Below are 24,939 nucleotides of genomic sequence, written 5' to 3' on the forward strand. Positions count from 1 at the left end.
TGAAATTGTTTCATGTAACATTTATATTTTTGTTCAACGTATATGCTTTTAAATAACATTCGTAAAATGTTCTCTGAACATTATTAAAAATGTATTGTGGTTTTAATGGAATGTTTTCTTAAAAACTTCTTATGGATAGGGGGCAGTATTCGGAAGTTTGGATGAATGAGGTGCCCAAAGTAAACTGCCTGTTACTCAGGCCCAGAAGCTAAGATATGCATATAATTGGTAGTATTGGATAGAAAACACTCTAGTTTCCAAAACTGTTAAAATAATGTCTGTGAGTATAACAGAGCTGATATAGCAGGCGAAAACCCGAGGAAAATCCATCCGGGAAGTTTTTTGTTGTTGAGCTCACCACTCATTATAATGGCTGTCTATGGGAATATATCAATGGAATACCTCCCAGATTGCAGTTCCTAGGACTTCCAGTTAATGTCAACAGTCTTTAGAAAGAGTTTCAGGCTTGTTTTTCTGAAAAATTAGCTAGAATTTGTAGTTTCTCTAGGTGGCTCCCATTTTGGCTGTAGTGTTGTCGCGCGCTTCAGTGAGGGCATGCACTTTGTTATTTATCTCCGGTAATGAACATACTATTCTCCATCTTAAATTTGATCATTTATTTAAATATTAGGGTACCTGAGGATTGATTAGAAACGTTGTTTGTGTAGGGGGTGCATACTGGTGGCAGAGAAGTCAGGCGCAGGAGAGCAAAAACTGACCACCGTACACAGAACAATAAATCAATGGGTAAACAAAATCTGGTACACACCAGCATAACGTGCACAAGCACTACAATAAACAATTCCGGACAAGGACATGGGGGGAAACAGAGGGTTAAATACACAACATGTAATGATGGAATTGAAACCAGATGTGTGGGAAGACAAGACAAAACAAATGGAAAATTAAAGGTTGATCAGCGATGGTTAGAAAACCGGTGACGTCGACCTGCCGAACGCCGCCCGAACAAGGAGAGAGACTGACTTCGGCAGAAGTCGTGACAGTTTGACTTGTTTGGACAAAGTTTATTGGTAACTTTCGGGATTCATTTGTATGCATTTTGAACGAGGCAAACCGGTGGATTACTGAGTCAAGCGCGCCAACTAAACTGACTTTTTTTGGGATGTAAAGAGGGACTTTATCGAACAAAAGGACCATTTGTTATGTAGCTGGGACCCTTGTGATTGCAACCAGAGGAAGATCTTCAAAGGTAAGTGATTTATTTTATCGCTATTTCTGACTTTCGTGACGCCTCTGCTTGGTTGGAAAATGTTTTATGCTTTTGTATGTGGGGTGCTGTCCTCAGATAATCACATGGTGTGATTTCGCCGTAAACCTTCTTGAAATCTCATAAAGCGTTTGCTGCTAACAAGAAGTTAAGCTTTTAAACAATGTAAGACACTTGTGTTTTCATGAATGTTTAATATTACGAATTTTGAATTTCACGCTCTACAATTTCACCGGATGTTGTCGTGGTGGGGCGCTAGCGGCACACCTATCCCAAAGATTAACGTTCTCTGAACAATTTGAGAACATGACTTTAAATAAAACCATGAGGAAACCTGTAGGAAACGTTCTCATATCAAATCAAACCTTATTTGCCACATGCACCGAATACAACTGTAACGGCTCTTGTTGGGAGAAGGAGACCTAGGTGCAGCGTGGTAGGCGTACATCGTATTTTTATTGACGACACCAAGCAAAATAACAAAGACAAAAAACTAAAGCGCACAGTTGTCAGGCAGAAACACTAAATAGAAAACAAGATCCCACAAAACCCAAAAGGAAAATGACAACTTATATATGATCCCCAATCAGAGACAACGATAGACAGCTGCCTCTGATTGGGAACCACACTGGCCAAAAAACAAATAGAAAACATAGCCTTTCCCACCCATGTCACACCCTGACCTACCTAAACATAGAGAATAATAAGGATCTCTAATGTCAGGGCGTGACAACAACAAGTGTAGACTTTACCGTGAAACGCTTACTTACAATCCCTTAACCAACAGTACAGTTATCCTGAAGTACTGAAATTCCCACAGAAGAACGTTGTTTCTTAACGTTCTCTGAACTATTTGAGAACATTCCCAATGTCAAACCAGTTGAAGAATGTTCCTAGAACATTACTAAAATTACATTTTGGGGAAAATGTTTTGGAAAACATTCTGTTAAAGTAATGAAATACCAAGCTTTTTTTTTGTCAAGTTCCTTAAATGTGCTGAGAATGTGCGAAAGCCACGCAACTATCCAGCATTCACTGAAAGTTATGGGAAGGTTGTATGCACAACCTCACCAAGCTCTAAGAAACATATGGTTCTCAGAACGTTATGTGCTAGCTGGGCTGCCAGCTGAGATTGGAATGATTGGTGTCAACTCCTGGACAGTAGCACAGGAGCCATATTAATGTACTTGTATATCTGAAATGACAGCTAAATGATACATGTACTGTAAGAGACCAAATATGGATGTAAATGTATTCATCCAAGATCACCCCTCATGTGGGCCTCCAACAAGTCACAGGCTCACTTGAATATGCCCGAATGTGGAATGCATTGTTGCAATGGCCAAGAGTGGCATGTGCTCCTACCTTGGCATGGTGTTCTCTTCAGAGTAAGATAACATCAGCCAAGCGTGACCCACCATGAATTCAACATTCAGAGAAATGGGAGTGTGAGATCTGAGAAACTGTGCCCGCTGGCATCACATAGTCACAGTGACTCACATAACACTGACGAATAATAACCTTACCAGCTACAGTAGAAACGTTCACCCAACTAGCAAGACTGACACCAATGACACACTCATGATTTACACAACTTTGGGGAATTGGGAATCCTTGTGTGTGTGTATGAGTGACTCATAAACACAAACAAATATATGTGCAAATACACTACAACATCACATGCAGTAGGCCTACTCATTTGCAAGCATAACACACAACACACATTGAAGCACATCATGTATTATTGTTTCAAACAACAAAATATACACAGTCTTTAAATAAACTTGGCCAAATAATTGTATGTAATTACAGAGCCATATCCTGACTACCTATTGCATGTCACTGTCCTGAGCAGAACAAATCTTGTCACAGCTCTGTTTTAGTTATCTTCCCTACAAAATGTGACTTTCAGGGTAAGGGGAAATCGAATCAGCTGTCTAATTTTCTCCTCATGAAGGACTGTCAAAAGCCCTCTAGCTCTATCCCTCTCTTTCTTCTCTCTCTCTCTCTCTCTCTCTCTCTCTCTCTGTTGGACCTCTCCCGCCATCATTCCACAAGGGCCCTTTTTGTGTGGAGGATCATCAGACTCATGGTTTAGAGCGACGGATCGCAGGCCAGTGTTCAGGAGGAGGACAGAAAATACTACACAACCCTGTTTGTTGACTAGGCAAGTGGGCACAGGAACCATGGAAAACGGCAAGTCAGATGGTAAATTCTGCTTCTATAACCAAGATGTCACCTACGCTACAGGTATCACCAATATGGTTGATGGTTCTGTTTTTCTGATTTGGCGGTAGTCACAAAGTTCAGAGAGAGGCTACAGTAAAACACTGTTGTTGATAAATATCTTGGTGTGCTGTGAGTAACAATTATTGTTGTATGTCTTTTGAACTAGTTACTTGGCCAACTTAACAGTTTTTATGAAGCAAGTTGTTGATGGACAGTTATTGCAACAGTTGGTATCATATGGTTCTCAGAACATGCTATCTGGGTACTGACTCTTAAGTATGATACAACCATTGGAAAGACTTACATTTTACTTGTACATTGGTTGTCGTGAATTTTTATCTACAGTGTTCTTCTTTCAGGAGTTTTGCAGTATTACTGCTCAGAATATGTAATTCCAGCACAAGCTCAAATGCATAATGCATGACAAGCAGACATTTAAAATGACCTTCGCGATGCTGCTCGGAGTTTGGACATTTGGTATTTGAACAGAAACAGACTCTTAATACAGTAGGGTATTTCCATTATGGCACAACTGTTTTATTGTCTTATGACACAGAGCCTTTTCTACCTTGCCAATTCATGTAGCATTTCAGTGTTTGGGTAACTTGTAATGGTTTTACTGGAACATGATTTACTGCGCATAGGCTGAATAAAGAGACGTTGTGTTGAACATCCCACATGACTACATTATTTGCCTTTGTCACAGTCTATTCTCATATGTATCCCCAAAGAATGGTTTTTGTTTGAGTAACTGAGGATGATCTCCATAGTGATGTGTGAGTGACAGGGAGCTTACTGTAAGTCCATAACGATGTGTGATTAACTGATGTTCTTGACTCCTAGAACAAGACCAGGAAATGGAGGAGGCCAACCTGGAGATTGCTCAGGTAACCCGCTCTATAGTCACCCCCCTTGCAAGAGACACTGCTGCCTATGAGGAGTATGTAGGATCAACACTACATTGTATTGTTTGTATATGGGTGTATTTAATATTTGTGTGACTGCCCTTGTCTATCAGTATTGTGTTACTTGTTATGTTTTGTGTTTTCTGTGGACCCCAGGAAGAGTAGCTGCTGCTTCTGCAAAAGCTAATGGGGATCTGAATAAACACTGCCAGAGAAACAGAAATAGCTTTGACTATGGCCTGTCTCTAATCTTTATATGTACAGTACCAGTCAAAAGTTTGGACACACCTACTCATTCAAGAGTTTCTCTTTATTTTTACTATTTTCTATATGGTGGAATAATAGTGAATACATCAAAACTATGAAATAACACATGTGGAATCATGTAGTAACCAAATAAGTGTTATTTTATATTTGAGATTTATCAAATAGCCACCCTTTGCCTTGATGACAGCTTGCACACTCTTGGCATTCTCTCAACCAGATTAATGAGGTAGTCACCTGGAATGCATTTTAATTAACACGTGTGCCTTGTTAAAAGTTAATTTGTGAAATGTCTTTCCTTTTTAATGCGTTTCAGCCAATCAGTTGTGTTGTGACAAGGTAGGGCTGGTATACAGAATATAGCCCTATTTGGTAACATACCAAGTCCATATTATGGCAAGAACAGCTCAAATAAGCAAAGAGAAATGACAGTCCATCATCACTTTAACACGTGAAGGTCAGTCAATCTGGAAAATGACTTTAAGACATGAGGGTCTTAAAGTAAGTTTCTTCAAGTGCAGTTGCAAAAACCATCAAGCACTGTGATGAAACTGGCCCTCATGAGGACCGCCACAAGAGAGGAAGACCCAGAGTTGCTGCAGAGGATAAGTTCATTAGAGTTAACTACAACTCAGTTTGCAGCCCAAATAAATGCTTCCCAACATCAACTGTTCAGAGGAAACTGTGTAAATCAGGCCTTCATGATCAAACTGCTGCAAAGAAACCACTACTAAAGGACACCAGTAAGAAAAACAGACTTGTTTAGGCCAAGAAACACGAGCAACGGATATTAGATGGTGGAAATATGTCCTTTGGTCTGATGAGTTCATAATCACCCGATCTCAACCCAATCGAGATGGTTTGAGATGAGTTGGACCACAGAGTGAAGGAAAAGCAACTAAAAGGTGTTCAGCACATGTGGGAACTCCTTCAAGACTGTTGGAAAATAATTCCTCATAAAGCTGGTTGAGAGAATGCCAAGAGTGTACAAAGCTGTCATCAAGGCAAAGGGTATCTACTTTGAAGAACCTAAAATATAACACTTTTTTGGTTACTACATGATTCCATATGTGTCCTTTCATAGTTTTGATGTCTACACTATTATTCTACAATGTAGAAAATAGTCAAAATAAAGAAAAACCCTTGAATGACTAGGTGAGTCCAAAATGTTGACTTGTACTATATATCAATGGACTAGTATACAGTATGTTCTAACACCGTGCTACATAGATATCAAATATCGTAACAGTACGGGAAAGCTGTAAAGTACAATACACTGACAGTGTTGCATTGCTATTAGGTAGAGTTGAAGTTGGAAGTTTACAAACACTTTAGCTAAATACATTTAAACTCAGTTTTTCACAATTCCTGACATTTAATCCCAGTAAAGATTCCCTGTTTTAGGTCAGTTAGGATCACCACTTTATTTTAAGAATGTGAAATATTCGAATAATAGTAGAGAGAATTATTTATTTCAGGATTTATTTATTTCATCACGTTCCCAGTGGGTCAGAAGTTTACATACTCTCAATTAGTATTTGGTAGCATTGCCTTTAAATTGTTTAACTTGGGTTAAATTTTTCAGGTAGCCTTCCACAAGCTTCCCACAATAAGTTGGGGTAATTTTGGCCCATTCCTCCTGACAGAGCTGGTGTAACTGAGTCAGGTTTGAAGGCCTCCTTGCTTGGACACACTTTTTCAGTTCTGCCCACAAATTTTCTCAAGGATTGAGGTCAGGGCTTTGTGATGGCCACTCCAATACCTTGACTTTGTTGTCCTTAAGCCATTTTGCCACAACTTTGGAAGTATGCTTGGGGTCATTGTCCATTTGGAAGACCCATTTGCGACCAAGCTTTAACTTCCTAACTGAGGTCTTGAGATGTTGCTTCGATATATCCACGTAATTTCCCTCCTCATGATACCATCTTTTTTGTGAAGTGGACCAGACCCTCCTGCAGCAAAGCACCCCCACAACATGATGCTGCCACCCCCGTGCTTTACGGTTGGGATGGTGTTCTTCGGCTTGCAAGCCTCCACATTTTTCCTCCAAACATAACGATGGTCATTATGGCCAAAAAGTTATATTTTTGTTTCATCAGACCAGAGGACATTTCTCCAAAAAGTATGATCTTTGTTCTCATGTGCAGCTACAGACCATAGTCTGGCTTTTTTTATGGCAGTTTTGGGCTTCTTCCTTGCTGAGCGGCCTTTCAGGTTATGTCAATATAGGACTCGTTTTACTGTGGATATAGACACTTTTGTACCTGTTTCCTCCAGCATCTTCACAAGGTCCTTTGCTGTTGTTTTGGGATTGATTTGAACTTTTCGCACCAAAGTACATTCATCTCTAGGACACAGAACACGTCTCCTTACTGAGCGGTATGACGGCTGCGTGGTCCCATGGTGTTTATGCTTGCGTACTATTGTTTGTACAGATGAACGTGGTACCTTCAGGCATTTGTAAATTGCTGTCAAGGATGAACCAGACTTGTGGAGGTCTACAATTTCTTTCCTGAGGTCTTGGCTGATTTCTTTTGATTTTTCCCATGATGTCAAGCAAAGATGCACTGAGTTTGAAAGTAGGCCTTGAAATACATCCACAGGTACACCTCCAATTGATTTTAATGATGCCTATCAGAAGCTTCTAAAGCAATGACATAATTTTCTGGAATTTTCCAATCAGTTTAAAGTCTTAGTGTATGTAAACTTCTGACCCACTGGAATTGTGATACAGTGAATAATAAGTGAAGTAATCTGTCTATAAACAATTGTTGGAAAAATTACTTGTGTCATGCACAAAGTAGATGTCCTAACCGACTTGCCAAAACTATAGTTTGTTAACAAGAACTTTGTGGAGTGGTTGAAAAACAAGTTTTAATGTCTCCAACCTAAGTGTAAACTTCCGACTTCAACGGTATGTGTTATGTATGTACTGCTACTCAGTCTAAAGTAGTGAGCAGAGACAAGGTATTGTACACTTATAAGATCTGTACATCTGTAAAGAAGGGTAGCAGCCGTATTGAATCTGCAGCCTGATGACTTTCACATGATTGATCCACAGACTAGAAGAGAGGAGGGGAGAGGAGAGGAGAGTACATGAGAGGGGTGAAGGAGAGAGGAGGAGAGGAGTGAAGAGGAGATGAGAGGAGAGTAAATGAGTGGAAAGGAGAGGAGTGAAGAGGAGAGGAAAGGAGAGGAGAGTAGAGGAGAGGCGCAAAGGGGGAGGAGTGAAGAGGACTAAAGTGGAGAGGAGAGAAGAGGAGAGAGGACGGAAGGAGAGGAACTGAGAGGGGCAGGCAGCAGCCTGAATCCCTGTCTGTTCACATGAGCTGATTCACTTATCTCTGCAGCCTAAATTCAATAAATCTCCACATCCTAAGAACGGCCGCTACACTAGAGAGAAAAAAGCTTGCCTCTAACGGGAGGGCAAAAAGGAGAAATTGGGACACTCTCCAAACAACAGCCCAATAATGAAGATAAAGAGAATAATGTGACTCAGTGGAGAACCTTGTTGGAAACAAACCCTGTGCCAAAATGAGCTGTGACCTCGCTGACCTCTGAAAGGGTAACTGCTGGGCCACACATGGCTGCAGTGAGAGATTCACAGACACTACACTACAGGACAGGAAGCTGCTGGTGAGGACTGCATGGGGAGAGCAGCGATCTCCAAGATGTTCAAATGACACAGAAATGTTCAAATAGGCTCACCGTCAATCTCCGTTAACTCTCAACTCCCGTTTCTATTCTCCTTTTCTGTCCTGGTTCTCTGACATCTTATACCCCAGCACTCTCACCTTCACCCATCTTTTTTTCTCTCCTTTCCCCATCTTCCTTCTCTTAACCTTCCTTTTCCCCTCTATCTTTTCCTTGTCAAAACAGCTGCTCATTTCTCCAAGTAATTTATTCACCCCCACATACAGAACCAATGTAGTTACCGTGTGTTCTGAACATTCTGGAGACATTAGTAAGGTCACAAACAACCATCGATGTAGTAACTGTTGTTACATCCTAACCTCTGACTCCTAACCTCTGGTGTTCCAGCTGCAGGCCTTGGTGGTGGAGCTGCGTACGGGGCTGCAGGGAGTGTTACAGGACGTGTCTGTGCTGCAGCAGAGGGGCAGAGGTCTGGAGGAGAGGGCTCAGGGCCAGCAGAGCGAAGTGGATGACAGGATCATGGGAATCAGGAACTCCCTCAACACATTTAAGGTACCCCACTTCCCACATGACTTGAACAAACCTCACTGATATCTGATACGAAATATGTGCCTGTTTGTCATTCTTCTCATACTATCAAATCAAATGTTATTGGTCACACACATATTTAGCATATTTTATTGCGGGTGTGGCGAAACGCTTGTAAAGTCATCTACGGTGGACTACAGTCAAACCAGTAACTGTCTCTAGCAATTCTAGCAGGATGCCTAAGTATTACAGTATGTTACTCTGTGGCACATGTATTGTGAACGTAGCTAGATATTGTAGTGATGGGATTGTGCTGTGTGTCGTGGTTGTGTTCAGGAGGACCTGAGCGGTGCTTTATCCCAGATCAAAGAGGTTACCAGCAGACAGAAAGAGCTACAGAAAGGCCTGGAGCTCCTCCAATCAGAGAACGGCAGAGAGATCCTGTCCGTTCAACAGAGGTACGTGACACTGACACACGTTACATGCATGAACATTCACAGACACGCATTGCATCATCACCTGACGTGAACTCACCACTCTGTTACTTCCCCTTGGTTTTGTCAGGAAAAGCTCCAAAGGGGACTGCATTGGGGAGGGCCATGGGTGTCTCTCCAACCAGACAGAGCTCAATGTCATCCAGCATTACTTTGCCAGCCTGCCCAGCTGCTCTCCACAGATGAGCACAGCCTCCACACAGAGTGAGTTATGCCTCTGAGGGACAGACATTCATAACCGGTCCTGTATGTGTCATTGATTATACTGACTAGCTGGTCCTTAAAGACCTGTTCATGAAAGTCATTGAACGTACTTGCCTCAACTGACTCAAATACCTGGGGGCTGTATAGGGGTGTTTACAGCACATGAAAGACAGTGGAATCGACTGGCTTGTGTTTGCTCCATGTGTGTACTGTGTGGTGCAGCCTCTAACTCAGAGCAGGACGCAGCCAGTGGCCATCCCCAGAGAGCTCAGTCTCAGTCTCCAGTGTGGAGAGAAAGGAAAGAGAGCCGAGACGATACGGATGCACAGAGCGTCCCAGAGAACGGTGAGTGACATCCCCGGTGACGTTACACACGTTAACATCCCTACGTTAAATTATTTAGTAGTCAATCGACAAATTCCCATTTAATACTGTAGATCACAGCGGTGTAAAAAGTATGTGAGTGTGGTGCTTCTTTTTCACTTTGTGTGTGTGTGTTTGTGTGTGTTTGTGCGTCAGGTAAGAGGCAGGTTGCTGCCCTGGAGCTGTTGGAGTCAGAAAGGGTCTATGTGTCATACCTGTCTCTGCTGCTGAAAGCCAACATCACCTTCAACAGCTCAGAGGCCCTCCACACCAAAGACAAACGGTACTGTACCACTGATGGGTATTATTTACACATTTTACATAAGATCAGGTAGAAACACTGTCTGAACTGTTTTGTTCAAGTTCAAAACAGCAGAGCCACCAGACCGGTTTTACATATGTTCGAGCTTCATAAGAGCCAATTAACCTCTATGGGATCGCCACTCCCCCCACGGGACGGTTGAGCTAACATGCGCTAATGGAATTAGCATGAGTTTGTAAGTAACAAGAACATTTCCCAGGACATAGACATATCTGATATGGGCAGAAAGCTTAACTTCTTGTTAATCTAACTGCACCAATCTAGAATACCATGCTATTGTTTGAGGAGAGTGCACAGATATGAACTTGAAAATGTATCAATAAACCAATTAGGCACATTGGGGCAGACTTGATACAACATTTTGAATGGTTCATTGCAATGGTTCATTTGATCAGTCTAAATCTTATTTGTGTCTAAACTGGAATAATACATTGTGGCCTTTCTCTTGCATTTCAAAGATGATGTATCTTTGTGTTGTCTTTTACCAGATGTAATGTGTTATATTCTCCTACATTAATTTCACATTTCCACAAACTTCAAAAAGTTTCCTTTCAAATGGTATCAAGAATATGCATATCCTTACTTCAGGGCCTGAGCTACAGGCAGTTAGATTTGGGTGTCATTTTAGGTGAAAATGGAAAAAAGCGTTTGATCCTTAAGAGGTTTTAATAGTGCACTATGAATTCAGATTTGGGGGTTAGGGTTTAATAGTTCACTATGACTCATGAAAGCAGAGGAAGTTATAACTGTTTTCTCAACATTGACCTTGGTTCGGTTCATAAATATAACAAAGATTACCCTCGTCTTTGGCACACAGACAAGCACTCATTGACACAGGGGCTTAAACAGGAGATACCGATCTAATTACAGTCAGAAGGAGGACATTATAAAAGCGAGGAAAGGAAATGAATCTATTGAATAACACAGCCATTCAGGCAAGCAGAGGCTTTTTAAAGGACTCCACAGAGATCTGACTTAATGTAATCCCTGTTTATCTGGAGTTCACAGAGACATCTGAGCTACATTTTCAACTTTCAGAGAGCTCTCCCCTAGTTACTGTATACTCAACTTTTTCCCTTTTCCTCATTAATAACCTCTGACCTTTTGAGTGTGTCTCTTCATCTGGTTAATCTCACTTAACACCAGTAAGAGCAATGAGTCATAACGTTTTTTTGGTGAAACTGTTGTCTTTCTGCTCACTGATGTGTGTGAGTTCATGTATTTGTTTGTAAGTATTGGGGGAGTGCCCGGTGGCAGGGAGTCTGTCACTCACAGTTCAACCATGAATACAACAAAAGATAAATTACTGCTACTATTAGCATGCTATGACTGTTACTAACACTGCTATTACAACAAAAACATTGGTCCATTTACCTCAGTAATCTGTCTACTAACACCATAATATTTGAATGCATCTTTAAATTCCATAATTTCAACTCTGTCCTCTCCTTTGTCTCTTTGTGTAGTTATCCATATCTTTTTCCCTCTCTTTCATCCATCCATTCTCATTCTCCAGTTCTGTTTGTGCCTTTGTCAACCACCACCACTTCCTGGACTGTGTGTATTTCCATTCTGTTTTCCCACATCAATGTTGGCCTCTCTCCTTATCAACACTCTCTCAATTACCATAGAATATAACTGGCCTCCTGTCTTTTAAACCGCTCCCTAGATAGCTGTATGTTGCTCTGTTCTGTACCGCTCTCCTTGCAGTGTAATGTGATGTGTGTTATATCGATCTCCTCTTTCTCTCTCCAGGCCGTTCCCCAGTTCTCTACGCTTCCTCATCCAGCAACACCTGGAGCTTCTCCACACCCTGCAGGAGAGGGTCCTCAAGTGCCAGTGGCAGGGCATCATGGGAGATGTATTCATGAGGCTCACCAGCAAAGAGGTACAAACCTTTCATAGACACAGATGACCCATGAAGTCATGGCTAGGGGCCCTGAGTTTTCCTAACCTGACCCGGAGAAACTCAGGGCTATAGTTATGGTGTCACAGGCTGCCTGCCAACTACACAACCCCTCACATAACTACATAACCCCTCATATAACTACATAACCCCTAACATACAGTATCCAGCCTATTAGGTGATAATTGTATTAGGACCAATGTGTGTTTAAGTGGGTGGGACTGATTGAAAGAGGGAAATTAGTTAAATGGTTGGATTAGGAGTTAGGGGCCCCAGATGAGACTCTCCAGGGGGAAGGCTGTGACTCAGTGCCTCTTCTCACCAGTCACAGTGTCACATGTGGAGCACTTCAAATTTATCACAAGACCACATGTGATACTCGGGAGAGATGTGGGGATTTGGGGGGGGGATATATTGTACTGCTCTGTTTATGTTCCTGGTCATTTATCTGCCTGTCTAGACTCTAGACTGTAACACTATCTACTGAGTTTCAATGACTGACTGTCTGTCTGACTGTCTCTAATTCTCCATCTTGCCGGTCTTCTAGAGTGATTTCCTGGATTTCTACGTGTCGTATCTTAAGGAGCTGCCTGAATGTCTGTCTGTGGTCAGCATGTTGACCACCACCTCACTAAAAGCTGCCGGCCTGTTTGAGGTAAATTAGGAACACTGAACAACCAAGCAGTGTTGACCACAACCACCGCAGAGAGCTACCCGCACAGAGCTACCCGCAGAGTAGTCTCAATAGTGCAGTTATCCAGAAGGAAAGGGTTACTTCAGGAAATTGTTGAGTAAATCTCTTTCAATTAACAAAGACCACATGACAAGTAGACCGGAGTGAAGTTTATTATGACTTAGTTTTATGACATTATACTCACACAGCCTTTATTACAGGATAACCTTTCCAGACAATTGATTTCACATGATTTCTGTGGAGACTTAAGTCAACTGACTGTCTCCTCTCTGATTGACTGTCTGATGTTCCAGGGTGACATCATGGGGGACGAGACACACCCCTCTCTCCACACTCTGCTCCTCCAGCCAGTACAGAGAATCCCTGAGTACCTTCTGCTGCTGCAGGTTAGGCTCTTTCCCCTCCATGACACTCTGATACATACATCCAGTACACCACCAACCCAACATAGGTATTTATAAAAGAGCGGACTTCACCATCAGAGTATCTTAAATCAGAGTGGTGATAATGTCTTGTGGGCAGACTAGCTAAACTTAAATGGTACCGTAGATCTGTCTTTATATTATTGGGCACTGATAGCTAACGAGCAGCAACAGTTCTGGTGCTTAGGTTTTTCGTCACTGGTTATTTAGACAAATCACGATTTTACAGGAGTTAGCATTCAGCCCATAGACTTGCAAAGAGAGAGGGTGGTGGTCCTTGTTCCAGCTCTTCATCTCTTATCTTAACATGCATGGACCCAGAACTTCATCAAACATCTCACCAATTACGCAAGACTTTAGTTCTGTGTTAACTGAGATTAGAGCGGTGACTGTATGAACTGGTTAGTGCTTTGTTCACATGAGTCCGTAGCGTCCCTGTGTGGTCTGGTTTGGTTTCAGACCCTGTTGAAGCAGACGGATGCAGAGCACCCTGACTACTACCTGCTGCTGCTGTGCATCCAGCAGTTCAGTGCCTTCACTGCCCAGTACGCCCACCTACTGCAGCACAACCAAGAGCTGCTCCTGCACAACCGCAAGGAGCTCAAGAGGTCAGCATCTGATCCAGGCTCAGATTTGGTGTTTTGGTAAGCGTGTGCACATGGGGAACAGGGTACAGATTAACGGGTCTGAGGACAGTGAACTGTGATGGCATATTTCAGACATTCTGCTGTGAATGTGACCATATAAAGAAGAAGCTCCTTACGGGGCTAAATATAGTTATTTTCTTGTTGCAGGTCAACTATGAAGCAGTTCTTCAAAAACGTGGACTGTGGTAACGTTATGCAAGCCAATGAGATGGGTTCTCCTTACCCCAGCAGCAATGCAATACTGTAAGTTCGTTCTGACTACACTCAGACATTCACATTATCAGTCAGTCATGCATTTCTTCATGCACTAACTCCGTCTGTCCCACTGACAGCCTCCCCCTCTCCCCTCACAGAGAGCATGCCAACCAGGTGAAACGCAGCAAGCAGAGGCTCCTGGAGCAGATCCAGTCTAGACGCTTTCAGGACTGGGAGAGCGAGGCCCACCACTCTGACTCTGCCATCCCGTTTTTCTCCCCTGACACCGACCCTCGCCTCAAACCCCCATGCCTGCAGAGCATTCCTGAGATCGGGTCATCAGAGCGGCTGCCCGGCAAACGGCTGCCCCCAGGCTCAGCCATGGCCGATGCCCTGGGGGAGTTCCTTCTCCCTGGGGATGCCCCGGGCTTGGAGGGGCTGTATGAGGACACAAACTCATCTCTTCACAACATGTCCATGTTTGACCAATGCTCCAGCGCTTCCTCTGACTCTAGCATCGACATTGCCTTTGTGCGCTACCCCAAGAGCCATCAGGCCGTCCGTGAGGTCTACAACAGGGGCAGCCGTGAGAGTGGGTACAAGCAGCTGCCTGGTCGGGGGTGCGTGTCTCCAGACGAGGCCGGAATGATGCGAGTTCACCACCACCGCCCCCTGCAGGCCGATCAGCGTAAGAGCAAGTCCCTGAACGGGTTGCAGCTAGACAGCACTGTGAGTGGGGATAGTGGCCCCGGACATCTCTCTGACCACCTAAGGGGCCACGGGGCTCACCAACACACCAAGCTGGAGAGGCAGTCCAGTAATAAATATCACCCACGCAGCAGCAAGAGCCAGAGCAGCAACAACAGCCCCATCAGCCCCCCGCAGCAAAAGGCAGAGCCAGAGAGACAGATAGGAGTCACTGAAGAGGAGCTACATAACCACCACAACAAGGTGCGCATCAGGGAGTGGATGGATGAAGGCCACAGTTATCAAGCAATGAGGTTGAGTTTATGAGGCGCCCTAAGGTTGTTTATTTTTTTAGATGGAATTGAGGGCTGATCAGCCATAGACTAGAATGTGAGAGTACCATGGCCTGCTGGGAGGTTTGAGTGTTTCAGTTTGGGGGCCATTTGTGACTATGTACTATATGTGTGATATTATTCATTACAGATCACTGAGTGTATTTACAACAAATGTTACTCCTTTACGTAGGACTCTGGGAGCCTACCCTGGGGGGAGGAGCCAAGATGGAAGGCTGAGGGGAATAACCACACCCCCTTCAGTGAGAGGAGCCGGAAACAGGAGAAGGGAGGATTCAGGAGCTCCTTCAAGAAGCTCTTCAAGAAAAAGTAATATATGCTGGAAATGCTGACCAAAAACAGAACATTATTGGCAGTATCAAATTCAGAAAGCCAACATCATCCTACACTTTATTTGACAATGTCAGTAAAAAATATTTAAAAACGACTAACAAATCATCCACTCACCACTAAACCATTTTCCATTTGGTGTTTATGTAGAAAAATGTATTTGTATGCAACAAATAAGGTTTGAAAGCTTTAATATAATTTTTGAAGTTTCGATAGAGACAATGTTCGTCTGACAGGTCGTGCTGTGAACATCTCTCCTCTTGTATCAAGGGCACTTTACAGCACCATTCATTGACAGGAGCTAGGAAGAAACAATACTTGTCAAATACATGCTGGAATTACTCCAGTAATGCTGTACGGTGTATCCAGTAGCAGCGCAGTAACCTCATATATATACTGTGTCCTCTAGGTCGGGGGGAGGAGAGAAAGACAAGGACAAAGAGAAGCCAGAAAGCCAGAACTCCAGTGAGGCAGGCAATACCCCAGGAGTCGCCCACCTAGGCATCGACCGTGGGACTGCTGTGTGAAGTGTGACTAGAACCGCACTACAAATTAAGTGGTCTGAGAAAGGCTTCAAATAGGTGCCTTGATAACGCACACACACTTAAGCAAAATGATAGGCTATATAGACACACATACACTGCAATGCAATATGAAACATGCTGGAAGAGCAGATCAGACTGACATACTTCTTTCCTATATAGCTACTGTAAAAATACTGTATAGGTTAAGTATTTGTTTTTGAATTAGTACTAGTTTTTCCATTTTAGAGGTCTCCTCAATATCCATGGAGATAATATATTTTGTATAATACTGTATACTCATGAACTGCAATAATGTAGGTAAAGATCTATAATTTGCCATCAAGATGATTGGAATAAATATCTCCCCCTCAAACCAAAATAAAATGTTGATTTTTAATGTGAAGTTATTTTTTTTATTTTTTATAAATGAAATTGTGACAAGACAATTAAACAACATAAGAAAAGTCCACGTTGTAATCAATAGTCGCTATACCACATGTTAACCAACCAATAACGTATTCCTGAAAAACTCACAAATCATATTGCCTGCTTAGCAATTACTTCCCTTTGAAAAATATAGGTACTTATCTACAATGCTTGCAAACCATAAAATGTGAAACAGATTCAACATTTTCATCATATTTCTGTGCGACAGACAACAGCCTTCAGTTCCTTCTTTTAATGTGTTAACCAGTTTCATAAATCTGTTACACATTTTAAACAAAATATAGGCAATTATACAGTATGTAAAACCAACCGATTTTATTTTACAGTATATACATGTAATAATGTGCATTGCAATATGAAAATGATAATGCAGCATAAAGGAAGTTAGTTTGTCCATAATCATTACACATGTTTACTGTGTAAATTTAAACCAACATGAATTTTGTAGTGTTTGAACTTGTTTCCTTCTACACAACTCGTTTCCTTTTGTTCTAACACGAGGTAGAGACACCCAACAAATTTTGGCCATAAATTGAGAACAGATTTTGGCATTACATAAAAACATGTAACATTCATATTTTTTAAACATCTTCACTGAGCCCTACAGTAAGGAATGTTTAGTTCTGGCCATTTGACTATAGTGTATATGATCGATATTGACATTGAGAATTACAACATGATGAAACCCTGGTGATTAAAACAACAGCATCACTGGAGCCTGTTTTGGTATTTCACCTTTGACATTTCACCCCCCACGATCTCAAAGTATTTCAAAACAAGTTCAGTGAGTGTTCTAGAATAACTTGACTTATCTAATGTAACCCCTGTGTCACAGCTTGTGAGAACATATGCATGTTTAAGTTTACACACACACATACAGTTACATACAATGTCACATTTCTTTTTTTAAATATCTTTTTGTGCAGATTTTAACACCAGTGATTCCACAGTATTAAAAAAGCATACAACTAAGCTGAGAAGTAAGCCTGCAATTAAAACCGTTTGAAATGAATGTTCACCTCATAGAGTTACAAGTGGAAGCTAAGAATGAAACTGTAGATCTCCCATTAGACATTTCTCAAAGCAAACCAGAAAGGAAGTTCCCACATTTGGGCTGACGATACGTGCAGAATGACACTACCAGTATAGTGGTACTTCCTTGTTGCTCAGACTTAGCCAAACCTCTGAGAGGGGGCTTCAAATCCTGTCCCTGATCACATGATCAAAAAACAGGAAGTCCTTTTTAGTGCTCAAACTGCCCCCCCCCCCACACCACCCCGTAAAATCTTTATAACTGTACAGAATACCTATGCACACGTATCTACATGACCAGTCTTTAGTGTACAACCCCAGAGTAGCCAGGGTACCTTTCTGCAAAAAAATACTACATTTATATTTACAACAATTAAATACAGGTCAATTAAGCACTTGTGTGGTGTGAGCTGAGATGCTAGCAGTGGTTGAAATCATATAGAAGTCATCCAGGTGTTTGTTACCTGCCACAATAAATAAAGGTGTTAAAGGAAGTAAAAGGCCATTTGGAAGCGGACGCTTGAAGGATCTGTCTTCTGTGAAGCTAAAGCAGTAGTGTCTATAGTGTGTCTATAGTCTGTCTGTCTATAGTGTATCTATAGTCTCTCTGTCTATAGTCCATCTATATTGTGTATGTCTGTGTCTATAGTGTGTCTGTCTGTCTATAGTATAGTGTGTCTGTCTGTCTATAGTATAGTGTGTCTGTCTGTCTATAGTATAGTGTGTCTGTCTGTCTATAGTAGAGTGTGTCTGTCTGTCTATAGTAGAGTGTGTGTGTCTGTCTATAGTAGTGTGTGTGTCTGTCTATAGTAGTGTGTGTGTGTCTGTCTGTCTATAGTAGTGTGTATGTATCTGTCTGTCTATAGTAGTGTGTCTGTATCTGTCTGTCTATAGTAGTGTGTGTGTGACTGTCTATAGTAGTGTGTGTGTGTGTCTGTCTATAGTGGGTGTGTCTGTCTGTCTCTCGCGCCTGTCTGTCTGTCTGTCTGTCTCCAGTGTATGTGTCTGTCTCTAGTGTCTGTCTGTCTGTCTCTAGTGTCTGTCTGTCTGTCTCTAGTGTCTGTCTGTCTGTCTGTCGCTAGTGTCTGTCTGTCTCTAGTGTCTGTCTGTCTGTCTCTAGTGTCTGTCTGTCTGTCTCTAGTGTCTGTCTGTCTGTCGCTAGTGTCTGTCTGTCTGTCTGTCTGTCTGTCTGTCTGTCTGTCTGTCTGTCTGTCTCTAGCATCTGTCTGTCTGTAGCGTGTCTGTCTGTCTGTAGCGTGTCTGTCTGTGTGTCGGTCTGTCTCTAGCATGTCTGTCTCTAGCGTCTGTCTGTATATAGCGTCTGTCTGTCTGTCTGTCTCTAGCGTCTGTCTGTCTGTCTCTAGCGTCTGTCTGTCTCTAGCGTCTGTCTGTCTCTAGCGTCTGTCTGTCTGTCTGTCTGTCTGTCTGTCTGTCTGTCTCTCACGTCTGCCTGTCTCCAGTGTCTGTCTCTAGTGTCTGTCTCTAGCGTATGTCTGTCTCTAGCGTATGTCTGTCTCTAGCGTATGTCTGTCTGTCTGTCTCTAGCGTCTGTCTCTAGCGTATGTCTGTCTCTAGCGTATGTCTGTCTCTAGCGTATGTCTGTCTCTAGCGTATGTCTGTCTGTCTGTCTCTAGCGTCTGTCTCTAGTGTCTGTCTGTCTGTCTCTAGCTTCTGTCTGTCTCCAGTGTCTGTCTGTCTGTCTGTCTCTAGTGTCTGTCTGTCTGTCTGTCTGTCTGTCTGTCTGTCTGAGTGTCTGTCTCTAGTGTCTGTCTGTCTCTAGTGTCTGTCTGTCTGAGTGTCTGTCTCTAGTGTCTGTCTGTCTCTAGTGTCTGTCAGTCTGAGTGTCTGTCTCTAGTGACTGTCTGTGTGTTTGTCTCTAGTGTCTGTCTGTCTGTCTGTCTGTCTGTCTGTCTGAGTGTCTGTCTCTAGTGTCTGTCTGTCTGTCTGAGTGTCTGAGTGTCTGTCTCTAGTGTCTGTCTCTAGTGTCTGTCTGTCTGAGTGTCTGTCTCTAGTGTCTGTCTGTCTCTAGTGTCTGTCTGTCTGTCTGTCTGTCTGTCTGTCTGTCTGTCTGTCTCTAGCGTCTGTCTCTAGCGTATGTCTGTCTCTAGCGTATGTCTGTCTGTCTGTCTCTAGCGTATGTCTGTCTCTAGTGTCTGTCTGTCTGTCTGTCTCTAGCTTCTGTCTGTCTCCAGTGTCTGTCTGTCTGTCTGTCTCTAGTGTCTGTCTGTCTGTCTGTCTGTCTGTCTGAGTGTCTGTCTCTAGTGTCTGTCTGTCTCTAGTGTCTGTCAGTCTGAGTGTCTGTCTCTAGTGTCTGTCTGTCTGAGTGTCTGTCTCTAGTGTCTGTCTGTCTGTCTGAGTGTCTGTCTCTAGTGTCTGTCTGTCTGTCTGAGTGTCTGAGTGTCTGTCTCTAGTGTCTGTCTGTCTGAGTGTCTGTCTCTAGTGTCTGTCTCTAGTGTCAGTCTGTCTGAGTGTCTGTCTCTAGTGTCTGTCTGTCTCTAGTGTCTGTCTGTCTGTCTGTCTGTCTGTCTGTCTGTCTGTAGCATCTGTCTGTCTGTAGCGTGTCTGTCTGTCTGTAGCGTGTCTGTCTGTGTGTCGGTCTGTCTCTAGCATGTCTGTCTCTAGCGTCTGTCTGTATATAGCGTCTGTCTGTCTGTCTCTAGCGTCTGTCTGTCTGTCTCTAGCGTCTGTAGCGTCTGTCTGTCTGTCTCTAGCGTCTGTCTGTCTGTCTGTCTGTCTGTCTGTCTGTCTGTCTCTCACGTCTGCCTGTCTCCAGTGTCTGTCTCTAGTGTCTGTCTGTCTCTAGTGTCTGTCTCTAGCGTATGTCTGTCTCTAGCGTATGTCTGTCTCTAGCGTATGTCTGTCTCTAGCGTATGTCTGTCTGTCTGTCTCTAGCGTATGTCTGTCTCTAGCGTATGTCTGTCTCTAGCGTATGTCTGTCTGTCTGTCTCTAGCGTCTGTCTCTAGTGTCTGTCTCTAGCGTCTGTCTCTAGTGTCTGTCTGTCTGTCTCTAGCTTCTGTCTGTCTCCAGTGTCTGTCTGTCTGTCTGTCTGTCTGTCTGTCTGTCTCTAGTGTCTGTCTCTAGTGTCTGTCTGTCTGAGTGTCTGTCTCTAGTGTCGGTCTGTCTGAGTTTCTGTCTCTAGTGTCTGTCTGTCTCTAGTGTCTGTCAGTCTGAGTGTCTGTCTCTAGTGTCTGTCTGTCTGAGTGTCTGTCTCTAGTGTCTGTCTGTCTGTCTGAGTGTCTGTCTCTAGTGTCTGTCTGTCTGAGTGTCTGTCTCTAGTGTCTGTCTGTCTGAGTGTCTGTCTCTAGTGTCTGTCTCTAGTGTCAGTCTGTCTGAGTGTCTGTCTCTAGTGTCTGTCTGTCTCTAGTGTCTGTCTGTCTGTCTGTCTGTCTGTCTGTCTGTCTGTCTGTCTGTCTCTAGCATCTGTCTGTCTGTAGCGTGTCTGTCTGTCTGTAGCGTGTCTGTCTGTGTGTCGGTCTGTCTCTAGCATGTCTGTATATAGCGTCTGTCTGTCTGTCTCTAGCGTCTGTCTGTCTGTCTCTAGCGTCTGTAGCGTCTGTCTGTCTGTCTCTAGCGTCTGTCTGTCTGTCTGTCTGTCTGTCTGTCTGTCTGTCTCTCACGTCTGCCTGTCTCCAGTGTCTGTCTCTAGTGTCTGTCTCTAGCGTATGTCTGTCTCTAGCGTATGTCTGTCTCTAGCGTATGTCTGTCTGTCTGTCTCTAGCGTATGTCTGTCTCTAGCGTATGTCTGTCTGTCTGTCTCTAGCGTCTGTCTCTAGTGTCTGTCTCTAGCGTCTGTCTCTAGTGTCTGTCTGTCTGTCTCTAGCTTCTGTCTGTCTCCAGTGTCTGTCTGTCTGTCTGTCTGTCTGTCTGTCTCTAGTGTCTGTCTGTCTCTAGTGTCTGTCTGTCTGAGTGTCTGTCTCTAGTGTCTGTCTCTAGTGTCTGTCTGTCTGAGTGTCTGTCTCTAGTGTCGGTCTGTCTCTAGTGTCTGTCTGTCTGAGTGTCTGTCTCTAGTGTCTGTCTGTCTGAGTGTCTGCCTCTAGCGTCTGTCTGTCTGTCTCTAGCGTCTGTCTGTCTGTCTCTAGTGTCTGTCTGTCTGTCTCTAGCGTCTGTCTGTCTGTCTCTAGCGTCTGTCTGTCTGTCTCTAGCGTCTGTCTGTCTGTCTCTAGCGTCTGTCTGTCTGTCTCTAGCGTCTGTCTGTCTGTCTCTAGCGTCTGTCTGTCTGTCTCTAGCGTCTGTGTCTGTCTCTAGCGTCTTTCTGTATGTCTCTAGTGTCTGTCTGTCTGTCTCTAGTGTCTGTGTCTGTCTGTCTGTCTGTCTGTATGTCTCTAGTGTCTGTCTGTCTGTATGTCTCTAGTGTCTGTCTGTCTGTATGTCTCTAGTGTCTGTCTCTCTGTATGTCTCTAGTGTCTGTCTCTCTGTATAATAATAATAATAATATATGCCATTTAGCAGACGCTTTTATCAAAGCGACTTACAGTCAGTCATGTGTGCATACATTCTACGTATGGGTGGTCGGGAATCGAACCCACTACCCTGGCGTTACAAGCGCCATGCTCTACCAACTGAGCTACAGAACCACTATGTCTCTAGTGTCTGTCTGTCTGTCTGTCTGTCTGTCTGTCTGTCTGTCTGTCTGTCTCTAGTGTCTGTCTGTCTGTATGTCTCTAGTGTCTGTCTGTCTGTATGTCTCTAGTGTCTGTCTGTCTGTCTGTATGTCTCTAGTGTCTGTCTGTCTGTCTGTCTGTCTCTAGTGTCTGTCTGTCTGAGTGTCTGCCTCTAGCATCTGTCTGTCTCTAGCGTCTGTCTGTCTGTCTCTAGTGTCTGTCTGTCTGTCTGTACTGTCTGTCTGTCTGTCTGTCTGTCTGTCTGTCTGTCTGTATGTCTCTAGTGTCTGTCTGTCTGTCTCTAGTGTCTGTCTGTCTGTATGTCTCTAGTGTCTGTCTGTCTGTATGTCTGTATGTCTCTAGTGTCTGTCTGTCTCTAGCGTCTGTCTGTCTGTCTCTAGCGTCTGTCTGTCTGTCTCTAACGTCTGTCTGTCTGTCTCTAGCGTCTGTCTGTCTGTCTCTAGCGTCTGTCTGTCTGTCTCTAGCGTCTGTCTGTCTGTCTCTAGCGTCTGTCTGTCTGTCTCTAGCGTCTGTGTCTGTCTCTAGCGTCTTTCTGTATGTCTCTAGTGTCTGTCTGTCTGTCTCTAGTGTCTGTCTGTCTGTCTGTCTGTATGTCTCTAGTGTCTGTCTGTCTGTATGTCTCTAGTGTCTGTCTGTCTGTATGTCTCTAGTGTCTGTCTCTCTGTATAATAATAATAATAATATATGCCATTTAGCAGACGCTTTTATCCAAAGCGACTTACAGTCAGTCATGTGTGCATACATTCTACGTATGGGTGGTCCCGGGAATCGAACCCACTACCCTGGCGTTACAAGCGCCATGCTCTACCAACTGAGCTACAGAACCACTATGTCTCTAGTGTCTGTCTGTCTGTCTGTCTGTCTGTCTGTCTGTCTGTCTCTAGTGTCTGTCTGTCTGTATGTCTCTAGTGTCTGTCTGTCTGTATGTCTCTAGTGTCTGTCTGTCTGTCTGTATGTCTCTAGTGTCTGTCTGTCTGTCTGTCTGTCTCTAGTGTCTGTCTGTCTGAGTGTCTGCCTCTAGCATCTGTCTGTCTCTAGCGTCTGTCTGTCTGTCTCTAGTGTCTGTCTGTCTGTCTCTACTGTCTGTCTGTCTGTCTGTCTGTCTGTCTGTCTGTCTGTATGTCTCTAGTGTCTGTCTGTCTGTATGTCTCTAGTGTCTGTCTGTCTGTATGTCTCTAGTGTCTGTCTGTCTGTATGTCTCTAGTGTCTGTCTGTCTCTAGCGTCTGTCTGTCTGTCTCTAGCGTCTGTCTGTCTGTCTCTAGCGTCTGTCTGTCTGTCTCTAACGTCTGTCTGTCTGTCTCTAGCGTCTGTCTGTATGTCTCTAGCGTCTGTCTGTATGTCTCTAGCGTCTGTCTGTATGTCTCTAGCGTCTGTCTGTATGTCTCGTGTCTGTCTGTATGTCTCTAGTGTCTGTGTCTCTAGTGTCTCTAGTGTCTAGGTCTCTAGTGTCTTTGTCTCTAGTGTCTTTGTCTCTAGTGTCTTTGTCTCTAGTGTCTTTGTCTCTAGTGTCTTTGTCTCTAGTGTCTGTGTCTCTAGTGTCTAGTGTCTCTAGTGTCTAGTGTCTGTGTCTCTAGTGTCTGTTTCTCTAGTGTCTGTGTCTCTAGTGTCTGTGTCTCTAGTGTCTGTGTCTCTAGTGTCTGTGTCTCTAGTGTCTGTGTCTCTAGTGTCTGTGTATGTAGTGTCTGTGTATGTAGTGTCTGTGTATGTAGTGTCTGTGTCTCTAGTGTCTGTGTCTCTAGTGTCTGTGTCTCTAGTGTCTGTGTCTCTAGTGTCTGTGTCTCTAGTGTCTGTGTCTCTAGTGTCTGTGTCTCTAGTGTCTGTGTCTCTAGTGTCTGTGTCTCTAGTGTCTGTGTCTGTAGTGACTTGTGTTCCCAGGATGCTGTGTGGTTTGATCAGTAGCTGTTCTCATGTCCAGCCAGGATGTAGAGGTTGCTCGGTGCTGTGGGGTTGTCTGTCGGCCTGCTTTCCAGCACCACCACTCTGAAACACAGTGGGGGCAAGTTCAGATCAGACTCACACTGTGAAAGTATATGGTCCTAGAGGGGACCAGGGGGTTGAGGATGTAAGCCTCACACACAGAAAAAACTCTTTCACACCAACAGACCCCACACCCCCCAACACACACCAGATCCTACTTATTGCATACTCAAGCCCCATAGACAAATTCCATCATGTGAATAGGGTCAACGTGCTGTAACAAAGTAGTTACTGACCCAAGAAAACAGAAAACCAACCCACACACTCATACAGGCAGAATGAAAACAAGGTTCCCCACAGGGGACATCCATAGATCAGAGAGTCTGTAGGCTAGACGAGACCTGGTGTGACCCAGGGAGAAGTGAGTATACCTGGGCAGACTGGCGGCTCCCTCCTGCCCTGAACTGTCGTGCTGAGAGTTTCTTCATTCACAAAATCAAACAAGCAATTAAGAGACAAGCAAGCATGCATACAACCAACAACTAACACAACCAACACCGAAGACTTCAGGCGATCAGGGTTCTATACTACTGAAGCAGGTCATTTGAAAACAAACTGGGCATCATGACAACATCCATGTTAATGTTATCGCCAATGTAAAAGTGAAATATCTAAAAGAGAAAAATGTCTAAAAAATATCATTGCCAGTGTAAAAGTGAAAGGGGTCAAAGTATGTAAGTCTGTGTGTGTGTGTGTGTGTGTGTGTGTGTGTGTGTGTGTGTGTGTGTGTGTGTGTGTGTGTGTGTGTGTGTGTGTGTGTGTGTGTGTCAGGTAAGGTGACCTTGAGCATCTTGGACCCTCTTACAGTACTCACCTGTCAGATCCCAGCAGTCTGAAGATCCGTGTGTTATCAGAGATCTCCTGGGTGATCTGGGTGCCGACAGACAAAGTATCATTTAAGATCATATTG

The 24,939-nt window shown here is 43.6% G+C and overlaps 2 protein-coding genes and 1 long non-coding RNA gene across 8 annotated transcripts in view; 2 read left to right on the top strand and 1 right to left on the bottom strand.

The window, feature by feature from the left end:
* Positions 1 to 3,242: 3,242 nt before the first annotated feature.
* Positions 3,243 to 16,346, top strand: arhgef33 (Rho guanine nucleotide exchange factor (GEF) 33). Of its 3 annotated transcripts, none has more exons than XM_035765966.2 (15): positions 3,243 to 3,478; positions 4,301 to 4,344; positions 8,668 to 8,832; positions 9,145 to 9,266; positions 9,373 to 9,506; positions 9,729 to 9,851; positions 10,026 to 10,152; positions 11,947 to 12,079; positions 12,645 to 12,752; positions 13,085 to 13,177; positions 13,673 to 13,857; positions 14,008 to 14,103; positions 14,193 to 15,006; positions 15,268 to 15,404; positions 15,835 to 16,346. In XM_035765966.2, the coding sequence occupies exons 1-15, from the start codon at positions 3,415 to 3,417 to the stop codon at positions 15,950 to 15,952; spliced, it is 2,463 nt and encodes an 820-aa protein (XP_035621859.1). In that variant the 5' UTR covers positions 3,243 to 3,414; the 3' UTR covers positions 15,953 to 16,346. The 3 variants fall into 3 exon arrangements, with proteins under 3 accessions (XP_035621859.1, XP_035621860.1, XP_035621861.1); XM_035765967.2 differs by having other exon boundaries at positions 3,244 to 3,478; positions 14,214 to 15,006; XM_035765968.2 differs by having other exon boundaries at positions 3,244 to 3,436.
* Positions 16,347 to 19,420: 3,074 nt separating this feature from the next.
* On the top strand, positions 19,421 to 21,404 carry LOC127916530 (uncharacterized). 4 transcript variants are annotated; one of them, XR_008095186.1, is made up of 3 exons: positions 19,421 to 19,553; positions 20,321 to 20,477; positions 21,304 to 21,404. It is a non-coding gene; the product is annotated as an uncharacterized LOC127916530 (long non-coding RNA). The 4 variants fall into 4 exon arrangements; XR_008095190.1 differs by having other exon boundaries at positions 20,245 to 20,371; positions 21,165 to 21,309; XR_008095187.1 differs by having other exon boundaries at positions 20,262 to 20,371; positions 21,165 to 21,309.
* Positions 21,405 to 23,632: 2,228 nt separating this feature from the next.
* The window catches only part of LOC118378972 (mitogen-activated protein kinase kinase kinase kinase 3-like), a 97,902-nt gene continuing 96,595 nt past the window's right edge, over positions 23,633 to 24,939 (bottom strand). The window contains exons 29-30 of the mRNA XM_052498250.1: positions 24,844 to 24,899; positions 23,633 to 24,032 (exon numbers count right to left, since the gene is read on the bottom strand). Of these exons, the coding sequence (XP_052354210.1) occupies positions 23,945 to 24,032; positions 24,844 to 24,899 (144 nt within the window). The 3' untranslated portion in view covers positions 23,633 to 23,944. The remainder of the gene's footprint in view (positions 24,033 to 24,843; positions 24,900 to 24,939) is intronic.

Source organism: Oncorhynchus keta, chromosome 36, assembly GCF_023373465.1.
Source record: "Oncorhynchus keta strain PuntledgeMale-10-30-2019 chromosome 36, Oket_V2, whole genome shotgun sequence".
Lineage (NCBI taxonomy): Eukaryota > Metazoa > Chordata > Actinopteri > Salmoniformes > Salmonidae > Oncorhynchus > Oncorhynchus keta.

What these genes read in the sequence shown, in the direction of transcription:
- arhgef33 (XM_035765966.2), top strand. Translation starts at nt 3,415, where the DNA reads ATGGAAAACGGCAAGTCAGATGGTAAATTCTGCTTCTATAACCAAGAT. An exon ending in TGAGGCTCACCAGCAAAGAG is followed by an intron (nt 12,080 to 12,644) that starts GTACAAACCTTT and finishes CCGGTCTTCTAG; the next exon opens with AGTGATTTCCTGGATTTCTA. An exon ending in GGCTCAGATTTGGTGTTTTG is followed by an intron (nt 13,858 to 14,007) that starts GTAAGCGTGTGC and finishes TTCTTGTTGCAG; the next exon opens with GTCAACTATGAAGCAGTTCT.